Source organism: Tiliqua scincoides, chromosome 2, assembly GCF_035046505.1.
Source record: "Tiliqua scincoides isolate rTilSci1 chromosome 2, rTilSci1.hap2, whole genome shotgun sequence".
Lineage (NCBI taxonomy): Eukaryota > Metazoa > Chordata > Lepidosauria > Squamata > Scincidae > Tiliqua > Tiliqua scincoides.
This window is the reverse complement of record NC_089822.1, coordinates 118,557,702-118,578,759: the sequence shown is the minus strand read 5'-3', so window position 1 is coordinate 118,578,759 and position 21,058 is coordinate 118,557,702. Positions and strand designations below refer to the sequence as shown.

The 21,058-nt window shown below is 44.1% G+C and overlaps 3 protein-coding genes across 3 annotated transcripts; all 3 read right to left on the bottom strand.

Annotated features, from left to right (window-relative positions):
* Positions 1-6,841: 6,841 nt before the first annotated feature.
* Positions 6,842-7,789, bottom strand: LOC136639839 (olfactory receptor 1f45-like). The gene has a single exon (XM_066614411.1). The coding sequence runs from the start codon at positions 7,787-7,789 to the stop codon at positions 6,842-6,844; it is 948 nt and encodes a 315-aa protein (XP_066470508.1).
* Positions 7,790-13,600: 5,811 nt separating this feature from the next.
* Positions 13,601-14,551, bottom strand: LOC136638689 (olfactory receptor 1468-like). The gene has a single exon (XM_066612723.1). The coding sequence runs from the start codon at positions 14,549-14,551 to the stop codon at positions 13,601-13,603; it is 951 nt and encodes a 316-aa protein (XP_066468820.1).
* A 2,705-nt stretch (positions 14,552-17,256) lies between these two features.
* LOC136641402 (olfactory receptor 1f45-like) lies at positions 17,257-18,108 on the bottom strand. The gene has a single exon (XM_066617161.1). It carries the CDS (start codon positions 18,106-18,108, stop codon positions 17,257-17,259), a length of 852 nt encoding a protein of 283 aa, XP_066473258.1.
* Between the last annotated feature and the right edge of the window lie 2,950 nt (positions 18,109-21,058).

Here is a 21,058-nt window from a genome sequence, read left to right as displayed (position 1 = left end):
ATAAGATTGGGCTGTCAGTCCCTTCCCCACCCCTTCAAACTCACCTCCAGCTAGCTAAGTAATGGCAAACAAGTGCCTAGTATACCATTACTGTATCCAAGTTAAGTGCAACAGAAGAGTAGCTGCAATTGTAACAAACCACCTACATCCACTCTGCCTACCTCTATTCATATGCTCCCAGCTTCCACCAACTTGATCTTCTGGCCTTGACTCAGTTGTTGGCAAAATGGAACACTGACAAAGTCATGGCCTTTAAGTCTATTTGGTTGTTAAAAGTTCCAAGGTGTGTCTCATTAAAGATCTGGCATTGAGAACCCCTGGAGATATTTCTCAAGCTGCTTCAATAACTCCTGGGATTCTGTTCTCTGATTCTAGAAGAAAGAAGTTATGTCCATTCTATGTCCTGATTCTAAAGATCAAGTTAAAATTTTTCACTGTCTCTCACTGAGTATTGTCATGTATTGGACTGTGTAACCAATGAAAAAAGGGGATCTTGGCATCTATATTAAGCAGTTATGAAGAGGAAGATCTTTTATTTCCTGAAGCAACCCATCAAACCCCACTAAATTGCTGCTGAGAATAAAAGCAGAGGCAGAACCAAGGTTTCAAATAAAAAATTCTTTATTTGCAGTTCACAAGCATGTACCTATACATCTTTGAGGACTGTAAACAAACACCATTCTTCCTAAACTTTGGAATGGTGAATCCTAGAGCTATTCCCTTGCATGGGTGTGAGAGCCCTCTTGGCATGGTGGGCTCCATGCGGCTGGTCAGAGATGAAGGAGAGAGGACATCATGCTTGGAGGATTGGGAGGGAGGGGAGGGGAGGGGAGGGAGGAAACCAAGTAAAGACACATTCCCCCAAAATCAAAGAGGGACAAGGTACTAAGGGCTCAATCCTATTCAACTTTCTAGCACTGATGTAGCCATGCCAATAGGGCACTGCATCTTGCAGTGGAGGGGCAGTCACGGAGGCCAGGTTCAGGAGAAGGTCTTGGGGTGCTGGTGGACAGCTTGATGAAAGTGTCAACCCCAGTATGCGGCATTGGTGAAGAAGGCTAATTCTATGCTTGGAATCATTAGAAAAGGTATTGAGAATAAAACAGCTAATATTATAATGCCATTGTACAAATACACCTGGAGTATTGCGTCCAGTTCTGGTTGCCACATCTGAAAAAGGATATAGTGGAAATGGAAAAGGTGCAAAAAAAGAGCGACTAAAATGATTATTGGGCTGGGGCAGTATGAGGAAAGGCTTTCCTTATGAGGAAAGGCTACAGTATTTGGTGCTCTTCAGTCTAGAAAAAAGGCACTTGAGGGGAAAATGATTGAGACATACAAAATTATGCAGGGGATGGATAGAATGGATAGAGAGGTGCTCTTTTCCCTCTCACACAACACCAGAACCAGCCACAGGTGCTGGCATCTGGCCTAGATTCCTTTATAAGGGAATTGGACAAATTTCTGGAGAAAAAGTCCATCACAGGTTACATGCCATTATGTGTATGTGCAACCTCCTGATTTTAGAAGTGGGTTACTGAGATGCAAGGGATGGCAGCTGGATGCAGGTCTCTTGTTGTCTTGGATGCTTCCTGGGGCATTTGGTGGGCCACTATGGGATATAAGAAGCTGGACCAGATGGGCCTATGGCCTGATCCAGCAGGGCTGTTCTTATGTTCTTATGAGTATTTGTTCCTTTACCTTGGGATTGCATTGCATCTGCATCAACACTGGGAAGTTGTATAGGATTGGGCCCTTATTCCTTTTGATAGTACCAAAGTGTCATTGTTGGAATTGTACCAATTTTCCAGCAGTAACAACTATTTATGCAATAACAGGTCCAAAAAGACACAATCCAGACTCCAAGACACAACAAGGAATGTCTAAATTAGCCCAGAATGTTTTCCTTTTATTTTTAAAACAGTGCTCTGCAGGATGAAAAGCAGAGGGAAAACATGGCAGTGGGAGGTAAGGGAACTTAAGAACTTTGTTCTCATCTCAGTTTCCCCTCCTCAGCTGCATCCCTTCTGCATTCTATTCACAGCAGGAAAAGCTTCCACTGGCAGCCTTATTTCCTACTGCAAGTAGCAAGAGGTATGCAATTGGGGTCGGAACTGCAGCAGGGGCAATGTTCTCCAGCTCCCTACAACACAGAGCAGTTTCCCCCATTTCACTTCCCTTCACACTATTTTAAAAATAAAAGGGGGGGAAAAAAACCTGAGCCAATTTACACATTCCTTGTAATATGCATTTTGGTCTTCAGGAAGCAGAAAATAAACCACATGTAGAGATGGTGACTTAAGGAAGAAGGTTAAGCCTCATAATACAGGTCAAATCACACATGTGCAGCATATGGTCATAGTAGTGTCCTGGTGGCACTCCTTGCCATCTCCAGTCATCAGCTCTGTGAGCAAGTGACCCATTAACCCCCCCTGCACAAAAGCCCACCACCATGAATGATGCTTCTGGAATTTCAGCACCCTGGACAGCTGCCTGTGCTGCCTACATTGTAGAGCTGGTGCTGTCCATGACCCACCAAATTCTGCCCTCAATCTTGCATCTGTTTTTAGGAACAGGCTACTGTACCTTGAACAGCTGAATAATGAATGGTTTGAGGTTTTCCAACCTGCTTATCCAGAGTGAGAGCTGTGCAAGTGCCTGACATATGTCCACAGGAAGAAGAAAGACTAGAGTAACAGATGCAGCCTAGTTTCATTTTTTATTTGGGATTCTATTTTACATAGTTAAGGTCAAAGTACCTATAAGGTGAGAAATTTCCGACAATAAATCAAGTGTAAATCATCTCCTTGCCTTATCTGCAAGGTCACTAAGGGGTCAGGCAAGTCAAGGAATGGGAGAAGCAAGAGGACAATGCAGAGATAATTAGAGGGCTGTTAGTCTCTAGTCAACCAGACTCATTGCAAGCTACAGCCAAAGTTAACTTTTTCACTCCTGAGAAAAAAAGCCAGCCAGAGCTCAACACTTCCATTTAAATCAAGCAAGTCTCCTAGTTCAAGTATCACCCCTGGACCTTTTTGCACCCTCCTTCCATTTTGCAAATGTTTGGCAGAGGTCTAGTTTTTAAAGTACCAGGATGTAATCCTCATTTCCTTCTGCAACAAAGTCCCAGGTTACATAAGAATAACACCCATGGCAAGCAATGGGTCTATTTCTGAGTAAATTGGATTGCAGCTATGTGTAGCTGCACTTGCTCACAGTAATTCCTTATTGCTTGTCTCTACACTGTGAATTGAATTGCACACTCCCAGTTGCGTGTTATAAGTTATCTGTTGAGTCTGGTTTGTTAAGCCAGAGGGCTTAACTCACCAGGCACCTGAAGGAAGGATCTGACTAATGGTTCTAAAACTAACTAACTAGGTATTTATATACTGCCTTTCTGGTCATTGGATTACTCCTCTGACTTTATTCAAGGCTGTTTACATAGGCAGGCGTTTCTAAATCCCTCAAGGGGATTTTTACAATCATAAACGCACACAACATTTCAGTTGGATCTTCCTGGTCTGATCTCTCTTCTGGCCTCCAGTGCCTCCCACATAGGCTGACAAGCAGCTCCTTCATCTCTCACATGGAGGGCAGCCAAAGCAGATGGAATAACTCAGCTCGGCTTGTCAGCTGTTTCAAGGTCTCGCCGTTCAGGGAGCTGCCAGCGTTCTCGAACTGGCGACCTTCTGATGTTATCTTTGGGTAAACGGAGGCTCTACCCTATAGACCAGACCTCCTGCCCACTGACAATAACTACCAATATGTTGTCTCCAGTGCACTCAGGGTGACCAGATGCAATGGAAGATAGAGTGCCTATACCTTTAACTTTTGTAGAGAGGTGGGAATTTTGGCAGGTGCAGCTTTTCAAACCTTCCATGTTGTGCTGCATTGGCCATTATACCCTCTTCTCTTTTCTACAATGGTTAAAGATATAGGCACTCTATCTTCCATTGCATCTGGTCACCCTGAGTGCACTTGCTCTGATAGTGTTTACAAAAAAAGTTGTGAAGACCAGAATTTAAAAAGTTAATGAATAAAGATGTCTCTTATGATATTTTACGATATTTTTAATAGAGACTGTACAGTTCTTAGGTAACAATTACTGGTTGATTATTTTTCAGGATCCGGCCTTGGATAACATCAGACAAACTTATAGTCAGACACCTAAGTTTTAAACCCCCTGATTTATCTGAGGGTCAAAGAAAATTCAATAATTTTGTGGCTCCTGCCCTGGTCTTATCTATGCGATCAGCTTATACTTGAGTATCTTCGAGGTGTGTTATGTGTTTGGCCCTGATGCATTTCATTTTGCTAAACAGCAGCCATGGAGCCCTTGATAGGGATTGGGATTGCCACAGAGGGAAATGCGTTTTAATTCTTCACCCTCAACATCAGGTCCTTCAATCCAAATCAACACCATCCCTTAGACTTGGAAGAAAAACACACATTGAATCCAATGGGAATTTTTCTGCTGCTTCAAATAACAGCTGCTGATGGTGGTGGGATTCAGATCAGGATCACAGTAGGGGACAAAGGGTAAAGTCTCATCTTGAACCAGATACGCTAGAGCATATTTTGATCTATTGCCCAGCGCACTGTACACTTCAAAAGCTGTACTTGGAGCCTTTTTTATGCCATCCTGTCGGTCCATTTATTGACCCCCTTTTTGTTCTGCTCAGCGATAATCAAGTAAATATTACTAAGGCAGTTGCTAGTTTTTTGTCTCAAATTATTAAAATATCCCCCCCTTCCTAAAAATCTCTTTTTTTCTCTTTCCCTTTTCTATTTTTGTACCACTTCCCTCTTCCCTGCCTCACTATGTTTTTCTCTAGTGATTGTTATAATTTTGTTTTGTTTATCCTGTTTATTTGTTATATGCCAATATAGGTTGTGAAGTGGTGGTGGGTAAAGTCTCATTCTTTAGTTCTAATTCAGTTTGGGACATGCATATACCCATGGCTGCCATTTAGCACAAAAAAGCTAAGCACATCAGGGCCAAGCACATGATTAACATAAAGTGTAGTTTGACCCTTAGAGGAGTAAAAATGCACATAGATAAATGAATGCAGCATCACCTCATATGTGTTCAACTAAACACTGACTTTGGAGTAGAAGCTGAAGAGGTAAGGAGAAGAGGTTAAGAGGAAAATTTTACTAGATGCACATTTTCTGTGATCTGAATTGTACCTTACATGGGATGTCTTTTGACAGACAGCCTGTTTTCAGTTTGACACTGTGATATTTCCAGAGATATAAGGCCCAGTCCTATCTCTCAACACATTATGACAGAACAGTGGTGTCACTAGGATTTGCATCACCTGGTGCGGGAGGTCTGCGCATCACCCCATGCAGTGAGTGGGGCAACACCCCAGGTGGTGGGCGTGGTGATGTACCATCACCCCGCCCCCACTGGTTTTTTGGCTGTACCTTTTGTTAGAACACAGATATTTCATTGTGGTGTGTTTCATTGCATTCTGCATGAAATTACGCGTTGATTGATATATAACATGATGGGATTATTCCTCCAAATTCTGATTTTAGTGATTTTGAAAACTTGTAGAGTCACACACACACACACACACACACACACACACACACACACACGCCCCGTGTCAACTTACTAACAACTTATTGCAGCAGTTCTCAAACTTTTAGCACTGGGACCCACTTTTTAGAATGACAGTCTGTCCAGGACCCATTGGAAGTGATGTCATGGCCAGAAGTGACATCAAGTAAATTAAAATAAATAATTATAAATAATTCAATTGAAATAAAAGAAATAATTAAATAAGGGGGAGCCAGTCCTGTTCCACCAAGTGAATCTCCTCTGTAGTCTGCCTGCAATAACACCCACCCCAAAAAAGAATCAGTGAGATTTTCAGCCCTCCCCAGTGCCCAGTTTAAAGTTATTTTGTTTCAAGCATATCAAGATAAAGACCTACCTGGCTTTACAGGTGCAAAATAGAAAACATTCCCCTTACCAGTTCAAGTCTCTTTTTTTTTGTCCTTTTTGGGGGTGGGGAGGCTGCCTTCTGGAGCATTTGTTGCGCTCCAGTTCCATTGGATCGGGACCATTCTGGTGTCCTCACATTCCCCTTTGCCTGACCTGATCACAAGCCAAGGCATGTCTGCCTACTCACGAGTAAATGCAGCCGTGTGGCTTAGTTTCGCTTTCCATAGGGCTCAATACATTCGCAGCTGGGAAGGAGGGACCTCCTTCTTGGGTGTTTTTGGGGGGCTGCATTTATTGGAACATGACCATTCTGACATTGTTGGATTCCTCTAGGCCTGCCCTCTCCGACACACTAAGGCACGTTTGCCTACTCATGAGTAAACGTGTGATACAGCTTGGTTTCACTTTCCATAGGGCTCCATGCATTTTTTTGTTTCTGGTTTTTTGGCCATAACTTTTGAAGGAAAGGAGCTATTTCACTTTGGTTTATTGCATTGTATTCCGCCAGACATTCTGCATCCAACGGTATATGGCATGATGGGGTTGCTTCTAAAACTGCAATTTTAGTGCATCACCCCTCTTGCTCATCACCCAGTGCAGCCCAAACCCCCTGCACCCGCCTAGTGACACCACTGTGAGAGAATCAGAATCTGTTGTTTACATGCATTTTCCTAAAAGATCTGTGAGCAGGAACCAGTAGAATACTTTTTGCAATTTTACTAAGGACATTTAAATAAATAAAATGTTCTGACACCAGGGATATGGCAGTTTCTATATGAGAGGCTACATTCCACACTTTTAAAAACATATTTAATGAACTGCATCCCTGGCCAGTAGACCTAAGCATGTAGTCCATGGAAATTTCATTCTCACTTTTATAAGTGTTCACTTTCTCAGACAACGTCTAATCCTGCCAAGAAGCCTCACCATAGCTGCCCTAATGTCATGGTTCCTCAGGCTGTAGATGAAGGGGTTGAGCATAGGGATCATCACCGCATACAAGAGAGAAACAATGGTGCCTTTCTGGGCTGAGTAACCAGAGGAAGGCTGGAAATAGAGGCAGCTGACTGTGCTATAGAACAAGACAACAACAGCCAAGTGAGAGCCACATGTGGAGAAAGCCTTGCGCTTCCCAGCTGCAGATGGGACTTTCATGATGGTGCAGAAGATGCGGGCATAGGAGATGATAATGAAGACAAAGGGACCTAGAATATCCACCACACCTTCTGTGTGTGCCAGGGTCTTTATAAGCATTGTGTCAGAGCAGGAAAGTTCCAGAAGAGGGTAAACATCACAGAAGAGGTAGGGGATCTCCCAAGAGCTACAGAAAGAAAGGTGCGATGTTAAAAAGGTATAAAGTAAAGAGTGGAGAGCAGAGATGATCCAGGATCCAGAGGCCAGTAAAAGGCAGCACTTATGGTTTATCACAGTAGTGTAGTGCAATGGGCGGCAGATGGCCACATAGCGGTCATAAGCCATGCATGCCAGGAGGAAGCTGTCTGTGTTACCAAAGGCCAAGAAGAAATACATCTGGGTCAAGCACCCACTGTAGGAGATGGTCTTGCTATGAGACATCAGGTTCACTAGTATCTTGGGAACGGTGGTGGAAGCAAAAGTGACATCAGCCAGCGAGAGGTGACTGAGGAAGAAATACATTGGGGTGTGAAGGAGGTGGTCATCCAAGCGGATAAGCAGAATAATCAGAAGGTTTCCCAGGAGGGTCAACAGGTAGATGAAGAGAAAAAGAACAAAGAGGAGCCTCTGGTGTTCAGGTTGGGTGGAGAGACCCAAAAGGACAATTTCGTGGATGTCTGTCTGATTTTCACTGGCCATTTTAAAGAGGCAAAAAATAAGGAGAGGCAGGGAGGTGAAGGCGCAACTGAATTGGTGCTGCAGTCTTTGGAACCTGTCTACTGGAAGAGATGAGAAGACAGTATTAGCTTATTTCCCACAGAGGTCTTACAGTTTGGCTGGCTTTGGTTCCCTGCCATCAGCCCCGGTTTTTATGATTAAAAATTTCTCTTTTGAGAATGTGGCAGTTGAACACAGAACCTATGTTGATACCTCAATCCAAACCTCCAGACAAGTGCACCCAGCAGCGACAAGAGCACCCAATAGCAGCTTAAGAGACCCAACTGCATCTTATGGAACTCTATGGAGGTGAATAGTAGTCTCCCAGCATTGTCTTCTTGCACCTTCCTGAGAAGTACAAGCAGATGAACTGTGCTGTAGTTCCTTCAACCCTCAACTCCTACAGGAGGCCCAGAAGAATATTAGGTCGGTAGTGTCAAAGACTGCTGAGAAGCCCAGGAGAATTATGACAACAATAATTAACCTGTCCTTCTCCTGGTTTAAGTGCCAACCCAAGCAAAATCAGGGCAGATTCAGTCCCAAAACCAACCTTGAGAAATCAGATTGATAAGGATCAAACCACTCCACAAATCCAAGACTGCCTGGAGATGGCCCACCACTGCACACTCACTTTCCTTACTTCCGCAATGTAAAGGTCAAATGTTAATGAGATTGGATGGATCTGATGTTGAAATAGTTAGGAATGGCTTATATCATAACCTCCTTCAAAGATGAAGAAAATGCCACTTCCCATTATGAGGCATTGGTCATCGTTGTTGTCATACAAAACAGTGGTCTCAATAAGTCAAGGAAGGCATGAGTCAGATGCACTTGTCCGCATCCTCAAATGTCAATGACTGAAATGTATCTAGGCAAATATGACTAGCAGAGACCTAGGGCACAAATTCTTTCTCCATTGGGCACCAGGACAGGAATGTACATCAACAACTTTATTTTCAAAATGCTTGGCAAAATAAGCCATAGAAGTTATAGATAGTTCCTCCACTTTGTAATGGAAATGAGAGAGAACGGGCTGCAAAAGCCTCCTCAACAAATGAAAAAAAAACTCCAAAAACAGGTTGGCTGTGTGTAAATGCAATGCTGAGGCTGAAAGACTTTTGACCTGCCCAAGGCCGCCTAAGGAACTCCAGGACTATACAGAGATAGTTCTCCCCAATACAACTCAAACCTTGTTGATCTTCAGCAGATGGGTTGAGACCTCACCTTAGGTGGATTGCACTAGTAGCACAACAACTGCTCCCCATTTTCTTTTTGGCATCATTTAACTCTTTTAAAAAGAGAAGGAGACTTACCAGCTGCAAAAGAGGACAGGGGCTCTTGTGCCTCTAACAGTTGTGTTGGAAAGAGGATTTTTTTGGGGGGTGGGGAGCAGTTTTTCTCATCTGTGCATAGCAAGTGGAACCTGCTGGAATTTTCTTTCCTTCACAACTGGAGCTTAGCTGCCTAATTTATACCTGGTCAAACTAAAGGGAAAGGGAGAAAAAAGAATGACATGTGCATATCTACTTAGAAGTAAGACCCACTGAGTTTAGTGGAACTTACTCCCAGGTAAGACTGTGCAGGATTGCAGCCTAAATTTAGTACCAGGGTGCAGTTTGGAATGAAAGTTAGGCCCTTGCTTTGAGAAGACTGATTCTCACATGGATTCTCTGCAGTCATATCTATCGTTTGTCAAATCAATCAAACAAAGCTACAACCTGAAACATAAAAGCATCAAGGACGGCAGCTGAATTTGTGGGGAAGGTGGATGTGAGCCTTGTGAGATGTGGCTCTCAAGTAAAATGAGTAGACTTACCTGGTTGGGAGTAGCTAATTCCACAAAGCTGATGAACCTCCTTTTGACAAATCGGAATCTGATCTGTGGATGACTGAACATGTCTTTAATCTGGTCTAGGAAGAAAGGCTTTTAGGAGCTGTGCTGGTGGAAGGAAGTTGGTTCAGAGAGATTCCTTTTTCCTCCTGGTTCCGTGAGACCTATATTAGCCTCTAGTTTCATGAAACCTATATCATCAAGACTAGATGGATGACTGCAGCACTAAGGATGATTAGTAGAAACTTTTTAAACAAACAGGACGCATTTCTGTAGACAGAAGCTCATCATCGTATTCTGTGTTTCCGAATGGGCAATGCAATTTATTCAAGAAGATTTCTCAGGCCTATTGCATTGCTCCAAACACCAGAAGAGATGAAATGGGAGATGAGTCAGTTTGTGATTCTTCCATGACAACTCAAGGTAGTGGTGGTCCCTTCCTGCCTGATTGTGCAAACTCCAAAGACTAAAGACACTGTTTAAGGATGAATGTTACAGAGTCTGCCGCAATAATGCATACATGACTTTAAGGATCTGTGTAGACTAAATTAGCAAATACTTAAAATGGACCAGGGTATTGTCCATGGGGACATAGTTGGCAGTAGAGCTTGTTCCAGGGGGAGCTGATTAACTGTTGAAGCATTGTGTCACTACCTGGTTTCACTAGTGCATGTCTCACTAGAGACATCTGGTATCAGCTTGATGCTCAAAATAGGTTAGGCTGAAATAATCTGCCCTCCAGAGCAGGGGTGTCCAAACGTTTTGGCAGGAGGGCCACATCAGCTCTCTGACAATGTGTCAGGGGCTGGGGAAAAAAAGAATTAATTTACATTTCAAATTTGAATACATTTACATAAATGAATATATTAGAGATGGAACTTATATGAACGAATGAAGGTCTTGCAATAGTTCAAGGCCTATAAAAGGCCTTGCACAAAGCAAGGCCAGCCTTTCCTTTGCTGCCGCTGCTGCATCACAGATGTGAAACAGCAAGCAGTGGAGGGAGCCCTCGTCCCACAGCTCATGCGAGAGGTCAAATGGCTGTCACGCTGAATGCAGTTGCATCAGGTCAGCACGGGTTCCAGCAAGTCTTCAGAGGGCCAGAGGCTCATTGGAGACTGGGGGCTCCCTAAGGGCTGGATTGGGAGTCCTCGAGATCCGCAAGTGGACCCAGGGCCGGGGTTTGGGCACCCCTGGAGCAAATGGTGAAGTGTAAACATTCAGGGATGATGCAAGAGTTCAGAAATCTCTCATGGCGTTTTTGCAAAAACCTTTGCCTTTACAAGATGAGATGGAATTGCTGCAATGTTAGCTTCTAGTGGGAAATCAAGGTGTTGGTTGGTCACTATCAGAAACCTAAAACCACAGTTGGACATTTCTCAGTATGAGTCCACTTGCCCATTGATATCAGCTGGAGAGACCCTGCTCCATGTGACATCTGTGCATGATGTGTGACTAGCTGTGGCATGGGCAGAGCAGGGTCTTCTCTGTGGTAGCCTATCACATGCCCAGCAACCAATCATCATGTGCTGTTGCTGTCATGTGCATGATGCAGTTTTTGGTATACATCCATAGGCACTGTGAAGAGTAATGTTTGTGGTGCTGTGCCAAATATTCCATCCTGCTGCACATGGTGGCAAGTAAGAAAAAAGGATTGAAGAGCCTTGAGAAAAGAGCTCTTTCTCCTTTTTTCCTGCTTTCATCTTGCCTATCTACCTTATTTCTCTCATCCTTATCTTCATCACACTCTTTTGTGGTGAGTCCCATTATTCTTGCATTGATGGTAGAAGTTATTAGTAGGTGGTTGATCATGGACCGGGCAGTGTGTCCTCTCCACACACAAAAAATAATGCACCAAGGTCTTTCTAATCTAAATTCTGCTCCATGGGCCCTGAATTACAATCGCTTGCCTGTATTATTAGTCTTCATGTATCAGCAGCTACCCATTTCCTTTGGTCCTCCAGATTCCCCCCTTACTGCTTCCCAAAGTATAAAATACATTGTTTGCCTATAATATACCCAACAGTTGACATCCCATCAACCCCCTCTATATGTTAATCTGGCACTTTTGCAGTTAAAATATTGCACTTGGAGCATGTCATTATTTGAATCTGCTTTCTTCATCTAAGCCAGCGGTGCCCAAAACCCCGGCCCTGGGGCCACTTGCGGCCCTCGGGGATTCCCAATCCAGCCTGCGGGGAGCCCCCACTCGCCAATGAGCCTCTGGCCCTCCGGAGACTTGCTGGAGCCCGTGCAGGCCCTACACAACTGCTCTCAGCATGAGGGCGACTGTTCAACCTCTTGCGTGAGCTGTGGGATGAGGGCTTCATCCACTGCTTGCTGTTTCACATCTCTGATGTTTGCAGCAATGGAAAGGCCAGCCTTGAACAATTGCAAGACCTTCATTCATTCATATAAGTTCCATCTCTAATTATTCATATTCATTCATATAAGTTCATTCTCTAATTATTTATGTAAATTCTCTAATTATTTATGTAAATTTATGTAAATTTATTCAAATTTGAAATGTAAATTAACTCTTTTTTTCCTGGCCCCTGACACAGTGTCAGAGAGATGATGTGGCCCTCCTGCCAAAAAGTTTGGACACCCCTGATCAAAGTGAAAAAGTCGTCAGTAACCAAATGCAAAATATCATATTGGTGCTTGTGCCGGTGGTATGGTACACTCCCCTATTTCCATGGCATCCCAGTTTCCATGTTTACAGTCAGGCAGGGGAGTTATGTCAGGGTTCAGTAGATGGGGGAAATAAGATTCCCACAACTGTTCAAAGACTCATTCTTAAACGTTTAAAAATGCAAAAACGAAAACAAGCAAACACAGAAACTGGATTTTCAAAGTATGTATTCTGGGTACTTTTTTATATAGGTGGTGCTAGAGGGGAACAAGGAATAAGCACTCCCAAAACAAGAAGCACATCACCCCCTCACTCCACCATTGCTGAACCTCTGTAATTACTGGAAGGGAAGACATATTTTACATATGCTGCATGTTTTTCTTTAATGGAAAAAATCAGTATAAAAAGAGTAGTTTTCTGTGGGCGTACTCCCTCTTGTGTTTAGGATGGAGCATCACATTAAAATATATTATTTTTCTCCAAAAACTAATATGTGGAACAAATCTCTCTCCCTTAAAAATATACTATGTCCCATCTATGCCCCCCCCCTTTTTTCTGGGACCGACATGCATTTTTGTATCTCACAGTAAGCAGAGATATCACATCAGTGTTCCTGTGAAATAATCACATTATAGCCTGAAATATTTGTTGAGGAGACTGCTCACCTCAGCCTCCTTAAATGACACTCCTAAACCTACCAGAAACAGATGGAAATGCTGACATTTGAATTCATAGAGGCACGTTTGCACTACTGATGTGTATTGGTTTTAATATTAGTTTCATAGCCAAGGCTTCTGCCAAGGAATTCTGGGAAAAATTGTTTGAAAAGCACCCTGGAAATATTGTTCACAATTTCAGACTCCTTAGCCTCTAGTACTACAGTTCTTCAGAGTGAACAAGGGACTGTGGAACCAAGTCTGTAAGTCTTTTGTGAAACCCTTTAAAGCAGGGGTGCTCAATAGGTGGATCGCGATCTACCGGTAGATCGCGAGGCAAAATGAGTAGATTGCGGAGTGCCAACCCCCCCCTTCAGGTGCCTCTGGGAGGAAACGCCGGGAGTAAGGCCCATTGTACTCAATGGGGCTTACTCCCAGGTAAGTGTGGCTAGGATTGCAGCCTCACAGCCTAATCCTAGGCATGTCTACTCAGGAGTAAGTCCTGTTATACTCAGTGGGGCTCAAGGTACACCAACATACATTGTACACATAAATGTTATATGTTATAATGGCGCAAACATTGTAAAAAAAACTCTGGTAGATCTCTGGGCCTTGCTGGGTTTCAAAGTAGCTCTCAAGCCAAAAAAGTGTGAGCACCCCTGCTTTAAAGCCTAAGCGTATCCCCTTAAAGTTCTCATCCGGCCAACAAGTCTTCTCAAGGCAGCATTCATCTCCTTGTTCCTAAGGGTGTAGATGAAGGGGTTCAGCATGGGAGTCACCAGTGTGTACATGAGTGAAGGAACAATCTGTTTCTGGTCTGATTTTCTTGAGGAAGGCTGCAAGTAGACCCAGCAGAGGGTGCCATAGAATAGGACCACCACACTCAGGTGAGAACCACACGTGGAGAAGGCCTTATAATTCCCATCTGTAGATGTGACATTTAGAATTGTATAGAAAATACATGCGTAGGAAATTACAATAAGGACAAATGGAACCAGCACATCCAAAAAGCCCTCAATAAGAGCTGTGGTCTTTATCGTGCTTGTGTCTGAGCACACAAGTTCCAGCAGTGGGTAGAATTCACAGAAGAACTGGGGGATCTCCTGGGAGGAGCAGAAGGAGAGACGGGACATCATCACTGTGTAGAGCAGAGAGTGGAGAGATGCCAGCAGCCAACACCCAGCCACTAGGAAGAGGCAGCGCTTGTGGTTCATCAAGGTGGTATAGCGGAATGGATGGCAGATGGCCAGATAGCGATCGTAGGCCATAGAAGCCAGGAGGAAGCTGTCTGTGTTGCCAAATGCCATGTAGGAGTACATCTGTGTCAAGCACCCACCATAGGAGATAGTTTTGACCTGAAACAGAAGGTTCTGCAGCAGCTTGGGGACAATTGCCGAGGCAAAGCCCACATCTGCCAAAGAAAGATGGCTGAGGAAAAAGTACATGGGAGTGTGGAGGAGATGGATGTCAGAGCGAATCAGAAGGACAATTAGCAGGTTCCCAAGAAGGGTCAGCAAGTACATGGAGAGGAAGAGCAAGGCAAGGAGATACTGATACTCTGGCTGGTTAGAGAGACCCAGAAGAATGAATCCTGAAGAGACAGTTTGGTTCTCTTTTCTCATGGCTCAGCTGTGAAAGGGAATAAAAGAGACACAGTGTTGATGAGCAACTGAAGTAATAAAACATGCACAGTGCTTGCTGCATCATTCAATTTACTTTTCTAGGGCCAGATCAATGTCCTCCCCCTAACTTCCTGTTTCCTGTGCTGTCATCTAGTACCCCTCACAATCAGTGGTGCTTCAGCTCTGTCACATGAACAAATATGTCTAAGAACACAATACACAGGAATATGCAAGTTAGCAGAGTGAATGCATGATGAGAAAGAAAGAAAGAAAGAAAGAAAGAAAGAAAGAAAGAAAGAAACTTCTGCATGGATCTGTTGTCTGAATCTATCACTTTTTGTTCACTCACTCTATAAGATGTCATCATTATCTATATTCATGAAGTCATCACAATTTGATTTGCTGTTGGTCTCAGTCATATACACCAGAGATGCTGATTGAGGCTGCAATCCTGTACACACTTACCTGGGAGTAGGTTCCACTGAACTCAATGGAACTGACTTCTGAGTAGACAAGCATAAGCTTGGCTGTCTCTGAGAATGGCAAGTTGCACTAGACCGTACAGTTGGCATAGACCTGAACAATGGTGTCCCGTCGTCTTGCAGTCTCTAGCTGACAGAGTGATCCTTGAAAGTGCTATGTGGGTTGCGGCACAGAAGCACACATCCTTGCATGGAAGTGCATATGCTGAATTTGTGATGATGCTTTCTGCTGCTGTGGAACATCGCTACTTATGTCCTTGAGCCACTGATTGGTGCCACTGGGGCTCTGTAGGGAGCTTGTTAACTCTGAAGCACTGGTTTCCTTCTCCTCCTGTGACTTCTCCACTGTGCTCAGCCCTTCCCTAACCTATTTCAACACCTTCTCAGCAAGAATGTCTACAATGTGGTGGAAGGTTCTGAGGTTCCCCAACGCTATAAACTGTGCTTCCAGAAAACCAGCCTTGGAGAGGCTTCTGCAGGCTCCTAGAGGCTCGTGCCTGGGCATTTGCCCCATTGGACCTAATGGTAGGTCCACAACTGCATAGCAGTTCTCCTTCTCACTAGTGGCATTCCCTGTGTCTGACATGTCAGGACAGAGTTCCTTCCTTTGCTAATATATTTTCATATGGAGGAGCATTCATATATATTTATTACATATTCATATGGAGGAGCAATCAATTAGGGCAGACTCTCCCCACAACCTGAAGTGGTACAGCCCAGATGCTGGGCTAGATGTGACAGCTTACTTGTGTAGTTTATCCATTTACTCACAATCTGTTGCATATGAAGTGGGGGGTGGAGGAAGGTGGTCTGTTCTCTAGAAGAAGTTTGCAGGAGAGACTACTTGTCAGGGGCTGTAAGCAACTTGACTTGGGGTACACATATTCAGGTACTGCATGTGTGGATTAGTGTCACATTTCACATCCCCCTCCCCATTTCCAATGATCACCCCACCCTCCTTGTATGTGGAATGGATTAAATGACATAATCATGGATCAAGGAGGCTTGCGCTGTATCCAGCACAGGATAGTGGCCATAAGGAGCTCAGCCAGAGGTAAGGGGAAGCTTTTCCCCCGTATCCCTGGGTAAGGTCTGCTGGCCCCAATGGGTCTTCTCGGACTTGTGCCACCTCTGGAGGTGGCACAAGTCCGTGGAGTGTGGCGCGGCTTGAAGCTGCTTTGTTCTCCCCGGGAACAGGGGTTGGGATCTGGCATAACTGCCAGAACCCAGCCCTGCCTCCCGCTCCCAGCCCTCCCACCCCGGGAGTGCCCACCACCCACCCTCCCCCCTGCCCAGGAACATCTCCCTCCCTTCTCCTTCCCACCTCCCCCACGCCTACCTTTTGTCCTTACATCAGCTCATCTGAGCCAAGGAGCTGCGAGGCAGCCAGTATGGAGGCTTCCGTCAGCCTCCACAGGCCAGCACTTCTTGGAGCACCGGCCTGGCTTCCTCCTGAGGAGGCGCAAATGTGCCTTATGGCATGGTTGCAACCCTCCCAGGCTGGCCCAAGGGACTTGGGCCGGCATAGGGTGCAGTTAGGATTGCATCCTAAGTCAATAATTACTTGCAATTAGTTTTACTGGGAGCAAAATTTATAAAAAATAATTATTCCAATGAAGAATTACATTTTGATCATGTGTTTTATTTCACCAGCATTAAGGCATCTCAAAGCCTTTAAGAGGTCAGCATTCCTACGAAGAGTAGACTAAATTTAAATATAACAGGAGCATGTCAGGACTGCGAAATCATATTCAACAATCACTTGATCAAATGGAAGTATTTGAAGTTGCACAAGCCTGCTCCAGCTCATGGCTAAACACACTCAGAGACTGGGATCTGTGCATGGATGGATAACCATGTGTAAATGACTGCTTTGTGATGCATGTGATTGGCCCCATCACATCAGTTGCGTATAGGCCATAACTTCATGGGTTTGCATGTGAAAAGCAGCTTTCACCTGGCTGCATCTGAAGGGCACTTGCTTGTGCATACAACGGATGCTCCAGTGTGTCAGAGGTGACAACGCTAGCCTAAGAGACTTTGATTTTTTATACCATAGTGCCTGGGAGTAGAGAGCCCGGGATGCAGCAAATCAATGTAAATTCATGTGGAGCATATCTTAATATATGTAAATGTATTTGTGTGCCATGTGAGCCCTGCACTGTTTCAGCACCACTCAGTGTCGATTGCCATCTTTGCCCAGCGACTCCCATTTTGTGTCATCTACAAATGGTCTAAGCTCCTTTTCTGAAACCAAACTCGCAGCAAACTCTTCATGACCCTCTGCATCTCCTTATTCCTTAGGCTATATATGAAAGGGTTGAGCATAGGGATGACAACAGTGTAGAACACAGCAGCCACTCTGGTCCGAGGGGAAGAGTAGGAGGCTGTTGGGCGTATATAGGTGGCAAACAGTGTGCCGTAGAATAAGGCCACTGTGAGGAAATGGGCCATGCAAGTGGAGAAGGCCTTGTATTTCCTAGAAGCTGAGGGCACCTTCAGAACCTTGGATACAATGAAGATGTAGGAGAGGAGGACGAGCATGAGCGGTCCCAGCATGGCTACAGTCCCTTCAGTGACAAGCAACATTTCAACAGCTGAGGTGTCTGAGCAGGAGAGTTTGAGTAAAGGGTGGAGGTCACAAAAGAAATGAGGGATCTCTCGGGAGGCACAGAAGGAAAAATTAGCTACCAAAAGAACATACATCAGGCTGTGGGCATGGGCTATAAGCCAACACCCGACAGCCAAGAGGAGGCAGCGATTGTAGCTTATCCGCGTGGTGTAATGTAGTGGGCAGCAGATGGCCGTGTAGCGATCATATGCCATGGAGGCCAAGAGGAAGTTCTCAGTGGTGCAAAAGGCCACAAAGAAATATAACTGGGTCAGGCAACCACTGTAAGTGCTTGTTGGGGACAGCATGGTCTGCAGCATCTTAGGCGTTGTGGTGGAGCTGATTCCCATGTCAGCCAGTGAGAGGTGGCTGAGGAGGAAGTACATGGGGGAATAGTAGAGGCTGGTGTTGGAGTAGATCAGCATGCAAATCAAGAGGTTCCCCAGCAGGCTAAGCAGGTACATAGAGAGGAAAATGGTGAAGAGAAGCCCTTGAAACTCTGGTGAAGTGGAAAGACCCTGGAGGATGAATCCAACACTGTTTGTTCGGTTCTCCTGCTCTTTTTCATGGCTCAGATAAGAGTGAGCATCAGGTAGATGAGAACACATTCTTGTTCACACCTCAGTCCTGTCTTTCACCTAGAAACATGAAATATCGTTTTGAGGGGGAGAAGAAATGGATTCAACATGACAGACTGTCCAGAGAATGATTTCAGTTCTTGTTGGCTACCATACAGTTTTCCATTTGATTTGCAAACATTAGCTGTCTTGTTACAGAGGTCAGAGGATCAAGGCTTGCGTAAATCTCTCTACATTCACTGCTTAGTGGGGAAGGAGATTTCCTGCTAGGCGACTGGTATCCTTTTTCAGCACTTCTGGAATACACTGGGGATCAGTGGATCAATGCAGCACATCCGATTGATGGTGATTTTCATGAAACCTCAGTCCTGATCAGCATTCCAATCACCCTGAATTGGATGGCTGTAGCCCATAGTAGACCGATACCAAGAAAAGTGTGTAATGTACAGGGTGACCCAAAAAAAAAACAAACAACAGAACCCACAAATCTTTGAATAAAACTTAATTTTAATTTTTCTTCTTTTTTCTTTCAGGGTATACAAGTCGACTTTGTGCATGAAATATTGGAACAATAATCTTCCCCAATATGTCTTGGTCAACCAAGGAAAAGTTTCTTGAAATTTACTGGACCTTTGTAGGATTTAATAAAATTTTTATGGGTTCTGTTTTTTTTTTGGGTCACCCTATTAAATCATGAGGGTTTGTACAGGTCTCTATAAACTTAGCATGAAAGAGAGTTGTCTGGGCTCAGAGGCCAATAACACTTCTGCAACAGGAAATTCCACTCTGGGCAAAAGAGGGAACTGCTATAGTCAAGGATCAAACTACACATTACAGCAGAGAGTTTTTTTTTTTTACACCTCCCTTCCCCCACAGCAGTGAAACAGGGTCACCCAGGAAGCTTCATGGTTAAGCTGGGTTTTGAACCTGGACCTTCCAGGTCTAAGTCCAATTCCTGAATCACTACACTACTAAATGCCTGACCCATCTTTCTTACTTGAAATATGCCAAAACTTTGTTTATGTTCAAAAATGCTAAGGTCAGAGCAAGTTTTGCGCCCTGGAGACCTATAACCTCCCAGTCATGATCAGTGAATGTGTCAAAGGATCCAGTCCTAACCAACTTTCCAGCACTGACGTAGCTGTGCCAATGTGGCATGCACTGCATCCTGCAGTGGGGAGGCAGTCAAGGGGGTCTCCTCAAGGTAAGGGCATGCTTGTTACATTACCTTGGGGCTACTTTGCAGCTAGGTCAGGGCTGGAAAGTTGGTTAGGATTGTGTCCAAATTCTCTAAACTCCAAAACAAGATTCCAATTTAAAAGTAAACCTTGAAAATATCTTGAGGCTTAATGCAAAAAAACTCACCTGATTGAAGACTCTCATCAGTTTCACTACTCCAGTCCACATTTTTGTGCTTTCATCAGAAAAAGGAACTGGTACAGAAAAATGCTAGAAATTTGAGACAGGGATCGCTGCAGAAGAAGCAAAGTCATGGCTGCTGCTTGATCATGACATAATGGTGCTCAATATTTGATAATGTTTAACAACTGCCATACAATGGTAGTCATTGAGGTTTTGCATGTAATGTAAATATTTCACATTCAGAATTCTAAATTCTAAATTTCACATGCAAATTACAAATGGAAATTAAAGATTAGCTAGAAACTAATCTTTAATTTCCATTTGTAATTTGCATGTGAAATTTAGAATTTAGAATTCTGAATGTGAAATATTTACATTACATGTAAGCTACCTCCAAGAAACTTCCTAGAATTTAGGACCTTCCCTAGCTAGAAACTAGGGAAGGTCCTAAATTCTAGGAAGTTTCTTGGAGGTAGCTTGGAGGAGCTATAGGATCTACAGAAGGGAATGTCAATGGAACAAAGGTACATAAGAGTCCCATTAGATCAAGCCAAAGGCCCATCTAGTCCAGCTTCCTGTATCTCACAGCAGCCCACCAGATGCACACAAGACAACAAGAGACAGGCATCCTGGTTCCCTCTCTAGCATCTGGTATTCTGAGGTAGCCCATTTCTAAAATCTGGAGGTTGCACATACCCCTCATGGTTTGTAACCTGTGATTCCACATAAGCGCTGCAGAGAGAAGGATATATGTTGCTATGATGGAGTAAATTGCAGCAATCAGTGTTGTAGTTCCCCAAGGAAGGAAGTGACAAAATAAGGCAGCTCTCCAGGGAATTTGTTAAGCAAAGAGGCCATTTTGAAGGTTTCACGTCTTGAAGCCAGCGCAATCTGCATCACAATGTCTTACTGATTTGGAAGGAAAATGAAACAAATGTTCCATGATGAGCCCTGTTGGATCAGGCCAAGGGGCCCATCTAGTCCAGCTTCTTGTTTCCTGCAGTGGCCCACCAGATGCCTCTGGGAGCCCACAAGGCATCAAGATATCTGTCTCCTGTTGCCACTCCCTATTCACAGAAAGGCTACCTCTAAAACCTTGAGGCTAGATACAATCATCAAGACTTGTAATCTGCGATAGACTTTTCCTCCATAAATCTGACAAATCCCCTTTTCAAAGCACTTAGGCCATGACAATTATGTTTCCATACCAGGAGTCAAACCCAGGCCACCTGCATGAAAACCAGGAATCCGAACTGCTAGACCATATGGGAGCTACTATAAAAGTTGCTTATCATTTGGTCTGCTTTGTGAAAATTATAACTCACAAAATGAGGCACTAAGCTAATGGGATCCATTCTCCTGTCCATAATTTTTTTTTTTTTAGAAACCCTCTAAATTGTGACTTTAATATGAAGCAAGTTCAAGCTAGAGCTAAAATGAAGATTCATTGACTTAAAAATCCTGATTTTGCACG

Coding starts and splice junctions, on each gene's coding strand:
- LOC136638689 (XM_066612723.1), bottom strand. CDS start 14,551: ATGAGAAAAGAGAACCAAACTGTCTCTTCAGGATTCATTCTTCTGGGT.
- LOC136641402 (XM_066617161.1), bottom strand. CDS start 18,108: ATGTACCTGCTTAGCCTGCTGGGGAACCTCTTGATTTGCATGCTGATC.
- LOC136639839 (XM_066614411.1), bottom strand. CDS start 7,789: ATGGCCAGTGAAAATCAGACAGACATCCACGAAATTGTCCTTTTGGGT.